The sequence below is a fragment of the Megalobrama amblycephala genome, linkage group LG1 (assembly GCF_018812025.1).
Source record: "Megalobrama amblycephala isolate DHTTF-2021 linkage group LG1, ASM1881202v1, whole genome shotgun sequence".
NCBI classification, from domain to species: domain Eukaryota; kingdom Metazoa; phylum Chordata; class Actinopteri; order Cypriniformes; family Xenocyprididae; genus Megalobrama; species Megalobrama amblycephala.
This window is the reverse complement of record NC_063044.1, coordinates 70861362-70871218: the sequence shown is the minus strand read 5'-3', so window position 1 is coordinate 70871218 and position 9857 is coordinate 70861362. Positions and strand designations below refer to the sequence as shown.

General features: G+C 37.2%; 1 protein-coding gene across 1 annotated transcript in view; it reads left to right on the top strand.

Annotated features, from left to right (window-relative positions):
- The first annotated feature begins 3860 nt into the window (after window positions 1-3860).
- LOC125277193 overlaps window positions 3861-9857 on the top strand; it is a 47916-nt gene continuing 41919 nt past the window's right edge. Inside the window, 9 exon segments of the mRNA XM_048205559.1 lie at window positions 3861-4078; window positions 4421-4607; window positions 4672-4828; window positions 4916-4968; window positions 5134-5154; window positions 5258-5423; window positions 5504-5588; window positions 5769-5883; window positions 5969-6089. Of these exon segments, the coding sequence (XP_048061516.1) occupies window positions 4008-4078; window positions 4421-4607; window positions 4672-4828; window positions 4916-4968; window positions 5134-5154; window positions 5258-5423; window positions 5504-5588; window positions 5769-5883; window positions 5969-6089 (976 nt within the window). The 5' untranslated portion in view covers window positions 3861-4007.

The window sequence follows — 9857 nt, the reverse complement described above, 5'->3', positions numbered from 1 at the left end:
AAAAAAAGTAACTAATTGTGTTTTTATGAAAAGTAATGCTTTACGTTACTTTTGCATTACTTTTTCTCACCCGGTATGGGCTTACTTGATTGTTTTTTAATAACAGCAAAAAAGTTCTACTTTTTCGTGGTTTTTTGAAGCTTTGATTGTGGGTATAGTGTGCAATATAACATGTGTTCATGTTTCGCGTGTAAAAAAACATTGTATTTTTCACATAATTTACTTATCTGTATACCGCTGTTTCCACTGTCACAAAAACGGGCTGATGACTTCCTTGTTCTATGAAGTCCCTCCTTCAGAAATACGTAACGAGTTCTGATTGTGCCAGCGGTTCCTGTGTTGTGATTCGACAGCAGCTTAGCGCTCCTATTTACGTATTTACATATTTACGCATAAACAGTAGAGGGCGCAACTCAAACAAACCTTTCAGCTGGTTTTGTGCAAGTGAGATGAGTAAATGCATGTTTACATTTAGGCTGCATCCGAAAACCTAGGTAGCTGTCTTGCTGCCTCGGTGTCTTATAAGAGAATGACTTGTACGGCAGCGTTTGTGCATGAAGGCACCTCACGAAACTGATTTCAGACAGACTTCTGAGGCAGCGTAACAGTTTAATGATCTACAGCAATATAGCGCGAGCTTTGGTGAGAACTAAACAAATATTTAATTATTATAGTAGTAATTTCTCGATAGAAATTATATCAAAATTGAAATATGTTGGTCAAAATCGTACATTTATACACAAACTGAGCAGCAAATGCAACTTTCGGATGCCATCTTTATTTTTCTAGCTCAACTGTCACAGAATGGAAAGCACATTATTGTGGGATATCAAAGGCAGCTAAGGATACATCCATGCTTCCTTCAAAAATCGATCTGAGGAAGGTATCTCATGAGACAGGAACTGTAGCTAACATTGGATTCGGACATGCCTTGATGCCTTACTACCTTGAAATGTGTCTTCAGAAGGCAGCATTTTCCAGTTTTCAGATGCAGCCTTAAGCCGGGCACACATTTAACGACTATCTAAAACATTCTAAGACTGTGCTCAACATACAAGCGATTGTTTCCTGCGACTGAAGCCGATTTATATACTTACACATGGAATTTGAACACCGAATATAATCGCAGACTGAACGCAACTGGCTCTGACTGGACGCGTTTGAGCGTGATCAGTCTTAAGTATCAATTTACATTCATAATCGGCTTTACAATCGTTAAATGTGTGCGCGGCTTTAGTCTTGAACTACAATAACCATCATGTTCACAGAGCATACACAACACCTGTGCACTTTATTTCTCTCAACATGGGGACAGGAGAAGTGTCAGTCAATAAATGTTAAAAATGTAAAGTGTTACTTATTTGAAAAAGTTGCTTTTTTTAAAGCACATATCGTCACAGCCTATCCTACATGACGAATAAAAATAACATACACATTATGTATATATATATATATATATATATATATATATATATATATATATATATATATATATATATATAGAAAATAAAGAAATTAAATTAAATTAAGAAAATAAAGTTGGTTTAATCTAAAAGGTTTTAGAATTATAGAATAATCTGGCATCTTTCTGAAGGCACTCTGCCTGCGCTTGAGATGCTCTGTTGAATATTAACTATGTTAATTACACAAACAATATGTTAAGCGTACATTTAGTGAACAGTGATTAAATAGCCTATATGTATTTATTTATTTATTGTAAACTTTATTATTAAGTGAAGTAAACATTTAGCTGAAATATCCACAAGATATAAGAGCGCATGATTTATCCGTCGATCAGATGCGCGTCAAAGTTGTGTTCGTTACTATAGCAACAGTAGAATCAGGGTACAGTGTTTCAGAATCAATCATTGTAAAAAGAACTTTGTTATCTCGAGATCACGAGAAAAATAAGTCGTGATCACGAGAAAACAACGTTTGTTATCTCGAGATCATGAAAAAATAAGTCGTGATCACGAGAAAACAACTTTTGTTATCTCGAGATCACGAGAAAATAAGTCGTGATCACGAGAAAACAAGGCCGTTTAGGGCTTCCGTACTTCATGATTTAAGGTTTAAAAGAAAATACTGTCTGTAGGCATATTAAAGTGCACTCTTTTTTTTTTTCATTGTGACTCTCTAGTAAATTATATAAGCAATTACACATTTGCAGCTTTTTAACATTTCACTTCTGTAAGTGTTTAGCCTATAATAAATGTTTTAATCTATTTCTGATTATAAAGAGTGGAAGGGATTAGCTATAGCAGAGTAGGCAAATTTTAAGACATTAATTCACTAACGCACACACACACACACACACACATATATATATATATATATATATATATATATATATATATATATATATATATATATATATATATATATACGTATACACACACACACAGTACAGTCCAAAAGTTTGGAACCACTAAGATTTTTAATGTTTTTAAAAGAAGTTTCGTCTGCTCACCAAGGCTACATTTATTTAATTAAAAATACAGTAAAAACAGTAATATTGTGAAATATTATTACAATTTAAAATAACTGTGTACTATTTAAATATATTTGACAAAGTAATTTATTCCTGTGAATTTTCAGCATCGTTACTCCAGTCTTCAGTGTCACATGATCCTTCAGAAATCATTCTAATATGCTGATTTGCTGCTCAATAAACATTTATGATTATTTTCAATGTTGAAAACAGTTGTGTACTTTTTTTTCAGGATTCCTTGATGAATAGAAAGTTCAAAAGAACAGCATTTATCTGAAATTCAAAGCTTCTGTAGCATTATACACTACCATTCAAAAGTTTGGGGTCAGTAAGAATTTTAATTTTAATTTTTTTTTTAAAGAAATTAAAGAAATGAATACTTTTATTCAGCAAGGATGCATTAAATCAATCAAAAGTAAAGACATTTATAATGTTACAAAAGATTAGATTTCAGATAAACACTGTTCTTTTGAACTTTCTATTCATCAAATAATCCTGAAAAAAAATATTGTACACAAATATTTTGTACAATTGTACACATTAAATGTTTCTTGAGCAGCAGATCAGCATATTAGAATGATTTCTGAAGGATCATGTGACACTGAAGACTGGAGTAATGATGCTGAAAATTCAGCTTTGCCATCACAGGAATAAATTACTTTGTGAAATATATTCAAATAGAAAACAGTTATTTTAAATTGTAATAATATTTCACAATATTACTGTTTTTGCTGTATTTTTAATTAAATAAATGTAGCCTTGGTGAGCAGACGAAACTTCTTTTAAAAACATTAAAAATCTTAGTGGTTCCAAACTTTTGGACTGTACTGTATATACATATACATCTCCCTTTCGTATTGGAGAAAGGACGTTCATGCATATATTTGCTCATGTGTTTTGCAAAATGGATTTAATAATTAATTGCCAAACGTATATTGTGTTTTAACATGCAGTTTGTATGGTAATAAAAGTTCACAATGGAAAACGGATTTGCATTATTTTCCTGACGGATAAAAATAGAGCATGACGGACAGCTCAATCAAACTGAAAGAATTAGCGCAATCTTATTGTTTGAAATTATTTGTTTCAGACACCCATATTTTAGTTCGGAAAATGTGCATACATGTCAACTATGTTAGCTTCTACACCAACGGACGAAAAAGTTGTTAATTATTTATTTCTATGCGCGCTTGTTCTGTGGACATTGAACGGCCACGCGCGTAAAAGCCATTGTTAATGTGTTATGTTTTAAAACTATGCTATATGGACTAATACGATAATAAAATTAATTTCAGCTGGGAGATTAATCAATTAAACTAATCTGAACTCCTGCTTATTAAGAGCATTTAAAGATGGCCACCATAAAGCTAGACTGACTGACTGACTGACTAGAAGAGCAGCAAATAATCGTTGAGCAGTAAGTAATGGTAGATAGTAGTAGAAGTTCTTCAGGGTTTCTTAAAGAGATACTAATTTGACGTCAAGCCTTGGATTATTGCTCTCCGTGGCTGTGAGGATGATTTGTGTTTGGGCGAGGCTCTTTTTAGGTCTCTTCCTCTTTGCTGTTGATGGCCATAGTTCAGAACCGTAAGTAGTCTATTAATTGGCCTTTGCAGTACCTGCGTTGTCTGTTCTTTTTGTGGTTTTAGTCTTGACCAGGGTTGTCCAACTCTGCTCCTGGAGGGCCATTGTCCTGCAGAGTTTAGCTCCAACCCCAGTTAAACACAACTGAACCAGTTTATCAAGTTCTTACTAGGATACTAGGAACTTCCAGGCAGGTGTGTTGAGGTAAGATGGAACTAAACTCTGCAGGACAATGGCCCTCCAGGACCGAGTTTGAACACCCCTATCCTTGACTATGGCAACCACTCTCTGTGAATGTAGACCAACACAAGTAGCCTACATGCTCTTACCTGACTGTTTCTACAGGTTCTTCATGGTGACGTTCCCTGCAGTGATTGAGTCTTGCAGTGATGCCAAATTGTGTGCAGTTCTTCTGAAACCCAAAGATAGTCTCACAATGACCGTTTCTCTGCTTGATGAGAAAAACGGGACAACTCTACTTGTGCAGCAGAGTTCTGCTTCTGCAGAGATTTTCCGCTGCTTTAATTTCCAGGTCTGTTATCATCCTACGCACATCATTTGTCTAGTTTGATGTACGTTAACATGTTTCTTGACAGGCTCCTCGAGTAGATGTGGAGTCAGTGCAGAAGATCGTTGTGGAAGTTGAAGGGACGTCCTTCAAATTGACCGAAGAGAGGAAAGTCATGTTCAGACGTTACCTGCCTTTGACCTTTATCCAAACAGACAAACCCATCTACAATCCAGGACAAACTGGTGAGCTACAAATGACACTTGGATGACTTTTAGAGTATAGAAAGTGTAAAGATTGTGAGCGTTTATTGAGACTTCTCATATTTGCAGTGAATTTCAGAGTTGTTACGATGGATGCCAAGTTTGTGCCTCTTGATCAGATGGTAAGGCCTGGTTTCTTTTGACATACTGAACAATCTTGCTGCAAATAAATTGCGAAATACTGCATGTCTTTAGATGCACAAAATTCAGTCCATCATAATTGTGCTGCCCAATACAAGGTAATTGTGTAAGCATGTTTGAGTAATATTACTGTCTCTGTCTTGCAGTACAGTCTTGTGGTGGTGGAGGTGAGTGTTTGTTCCAGTCTTGATATATAATATAATATAATATATAATTTTTTTTTTTTTAGTACTTAATATAATATTATGATCTGTTAATTTGTTTTAATAGGACAACAATGATAACCGGATTGGTCAGTGGACAAATGTTTCCTCAACAAGGTGGATATTGCAGCTTTCTCACAAGTTGAACCCAGAGGCTCGGATAGGGATGTACAAACTAAAAGCTTTTATTGGTGACCGAGAGATCTCCCAGGTTTTTGAGGTGAAAAAATATGGTAAGTTATGTTTGAGTGCACAGTCAACGATACAACAGCAGATCTGAGGCCCTAATTTTAATGAGTTGTTTCTGGTTTAGTTTTACCCAAGTTTGAGGTCACCTTAACTGCACCACAGATGTATAGTGTTGGAGATGTGGGACTGAAAGTTGAGGCTTGTGCCAAGTGAGTTTTTTTTTTTTTTTTTTTTTTTTTTTTTTTTCTCCCTCCTCGATGCCCCATTTCTTGTCTTGTGGTTGGTCAGTCCTTGATCTCTCTCTCTCTCTCTATATATATATATATATATATATATATATATATATATATATATATTATTAATTAATTAATTAAAAAAACATTTCCCAGATACACATATGGGCAACCTGTACCTGGTCAAGTGTTGGTGGAAGTGTGCCGTGATCCGTTTCCTCATGTTTCGGTTCCTGAGGTGACTCGTCTGTGCCTGAATACAACCGCAAAGGTCTGTGACTGCTGCTATACAGTGCAAGTTTTTATTCTTCAGCATGTCATTGACTTAAATATGACCATCTGTGTTCTGCTCCCAGATGAATGCCACAGTCTGTACCTCCCTTACTGTCAATGCATCAGTGCTTTTCAAATCCAGACTTGAAAATTATCTGCAAGATACTTTTCTTGTGAATATGAATGTCACTGAGGAGGGAACAGGTAAGCTATTGGCTGATACAACTCAATGGCACGTTTTGACGTTTTATCTGGTGTGCTCATATAATTTTTTTCTTTTTTTCTTTTTTTCCTTTGTCCCCCCCCCTGAAGACATAGTGATGTCAAAATCTGCAACGGTGTCCATTACGTTTGAAGTTGGCAAAGTCACATTTGTGTATTTGTTTTTTGAGCCTGGATCTACTATTAATGGAAAGGCAAGTATAAGTTCATCCCTTGTTCCAGAAGCCTTCTCTTAGTTTATGACTCCTAAACTTAATCTTTCCCAACAGATCTCTGTAACTCAATTCAATGGGACCCCATTGGTGAGCAAAATGGTCTATCTCTTGGATGGTTCCAGCTGGCCCTACAAGCTGCTGTTGAACTTGACTACAAACCAGTATGGACTGGCCCCATTCTCCCTCAACACTACTGATTTTCCTAAAGCTAATCTTATTCTAGTGGTATGTATATGCATGTTACTTTTTAAATGAAGACATTTGTCATAGGAAACCAATTCCATTTGTTGTTCCCCAGGCTAGTGCAACTCCAGAGGTTGTTTATGATCACAAGTCGCCATACTTCACTACAGATACGAAGGTTGTTCAGCTTCTCAAACCTGCTTCTGACTACCCATCATTCAGTGAACTGACTATAGTGAAGCTCAAGCAGCCATTAAAATGTGGTGCTACATATACAGTGACCGTAAAATATTCATTTGTTGGAGAGACTATTGACTACAACACTGATATCATCTATATGGTGAGTGGACATTTGGGTTTTGTCATCTTTGATTGTTCTGTGCTGTCTGTCTGCCATTGCTTATGCACTCTTTCTGTAATGTCAGGTCTTGTCCAGAGGAGTGATCATCCTCCATGAATTTCAGAGGGTTCAGGCATGGGTTTGTGAAACGAGTGGCTCCGTGTCATTCCAGCTGCCTGTCAGTGTTGATATGGCTCCAGTGGTGCAGATTCTGGTCTACTGCGTTCTGCCCAGTGAGAATGTAGTTGTTGGTAGTGCATCATTTGAGACTGAAATGTGTTTCCAAAACCAGGTATGATGTACACTACCACTTAGTTTTATATTCTCCTCTTGTGGCGAGTAGTGATTGTGTCCTACAGTGTGTGAGCTGTATGGTAGTGATGTGGTGTTTGTGAAAATATTCATGAAATTTGAACATCTTTAAAATTGCTCGGAAACAAAGTTGTCCCATGCAGGTCAGGTGAGGGCGTTACTGATTAATATGCTCGGGATCTGTTTTTTTTTTTTTATTTGTGTACAATCCTGAGTTTATCCTGAGTTTATCCTGATTCACTGATACTAGTGGAATGTATAAAGAAGCCTTAAACACAATTAATCCTTTGGAAATGTTATAATCGCTCAAATTGAGCTGAAGCGCTGTTTGTTTGAAGGGGCCCATAGAGTTCCTTTCAGGGGTGCAAAATTCACCAGTTTCTTCCCCGAGTGAAAAGCTAAATTTGGCTGGTTGTGATGACTATGACTGGTCAGTGCAATGTGTCCATTACTCGATTGACTTCAGTAAACTGTGGGTTGAGTTTTTGGCTGCACCTCTTGATACTAGAAGTGTTTTCAAAATCAAATCCCCATGCTGTGTGTTCCTGCAACCCCCCCCATCTCATTTGTGAAATTTTTATTTTTGTAAATCTCTCCATTTATCTGTAAACCTCAATCTATTTGGAATAATAGAACAAAATAACCCCATAGAGCTGCTTCTTGTTCCAGGTGTCTTTGCAGTTCTCTCCAGCTACAGCTGTTCCTGGTGAGGATAATGTTTTGACAGTCTCTGCTCAACCAGGGTCCCTGTGTGGCCTCAGCGCTGTAGATCAGAGCGTCCGGATCATGGAGTCAGGAAGACGTCTGAGTGCTGAAATGGTATCCATGTACCACTGACCAGATTTGCAGTTTGAACTTCTTTTAAATGTGGACTTGAATCCATTGCTGACATTTTGGTCCTGTTTATGTGGGCTTTAAGTTTAATCCTCTTGTCTTAAGACCCTTTTGTCCATCTTATAACTTTTTTTATTTTTTTATTTTTTTTAACTAGATTAATGTTTTGAAATTCTCAGGTGTTCAACTTGCTCCCATTGCGGTCGCTATCAGGTTATCCATATGAAGTTGAGGATGAACAGGAATGTCTGAACGTTCGACCACGTCGAGCTGTTCCTGCAGACCATGCATATGAAACCTTCAAGGTAGAAAACGACTTGTAATTTGTATCAATTGATACTCATTGAGCACATTCTTGACCACACATTGTCTGCTTGTGCATAATCGGGTTGTATAAACACGTTAAGCAGTTTATAACCTTGCGCCAATAAAGGAAAATGGGTTAAGCCTAAACTGCTCGACACTGCTGTTTTTGCCCGACATATACCAACGCATCAACCTGCATTCCGTCTGCTTATTGAAGCGCTCCTGTCTGATGTGATGGGGAAAGCTTTAAGTGCATCCAGACAAGGCGAGTGCTTCGCAGTAAGGGAAGAGACTGTATCGCAAACTGATGTTATTGACCCAAGAAATGAGAAGATGAGTGCTCATCTTGTGTAGTCAATGTAGAAGTGGTACAGTAAAGATACTGCGTCTGTGTTAGACTATCAATCCTGAGGTGTGCCTCATCCCAGTCCCCTTAGTTGTAGGTGTTCATTCAATTGCCAATTAAAACGGAGGACAAAAGACCCTCTGTCTACCTTCCTTCAATGCTGAGAGCAGCACTTTAAACATAAAATCTTTCAGTCTGTAACTGCATGAGCGTATGGAGTCCCTCTGACATGTTGGATTACTTGATGCTTCACAACCGACATGATGCATGGAATACGGAGTCAAATTTTATTAAAGTTTTGTAAATGCAGTTTACTTGCATTAACGGGTTATGGTTATTGGGTTGCATGTAAACTGGGATAACAGGTTATTTCAATAAGCTGCTTTTTTTTTTTTTTTTTTTTTTTTTTTTTTTTTCCCTCTCCTTGTGATGTTGCTCTGACAGAGTGTGGGGTTGAAGATCGCAACAAATCTGCCTGTCCGGGAACCTCTGTGTCTGACGTACCGAAGCCTGAATTACTATAGAAAATTCCATTATGGTATGTTCTGTTAGGTTCTTGATCTAGAAATTGCCATAAAACTTGGTAAAACAAGATATAAGGAGTAACTTGACGACTAATGTTTAAGGTTTGCTCTGTAACTGCCTATATATAGTGCTGTTTGTTACTGAATGTGAAGTTTAACATGATTCATTACACTTTGTTTACTTTTACTAATAACTAAATGGTGACAACATTGAAAATTTATCCTCGTTCACACAGACCCTCAAATGACAGCTCTTGCATGCCAGGCCAGTAGTTGAAGTCCCTTTGTAAAGTAACGCTATGCACTAGTCATGCACGTATTGCAATATCCATATACATTGTGGATAATTTATAGGTCTGGTGGACCAAATAAGAAATAACTTTCCGACTTAATTACGGGTGGGTCGCAGGTGGATGAGAAATCTTGCAGTCCTATTAACTGATCATCTCTGTTTCAGTGAACTTTGGTCAGCCTCTAGCTGTTGCAAAACCTGGTTTGCCCCTTCTTCGAGTAGAAGATAGTGCTGGAGGTGAGACTTCCTCTTTTGAAGTGACTGTCAGGACTTACTTTCCAGAAACATGGATCTGGCAGCTTGCTCAAGTGGGGTTAGTGACATCTTGTTCCATCTATAGCTACTTGCCCAAATGTCGTCGTCCTCATTTATAATTTTCTGGTGTCACTACTTCAGAG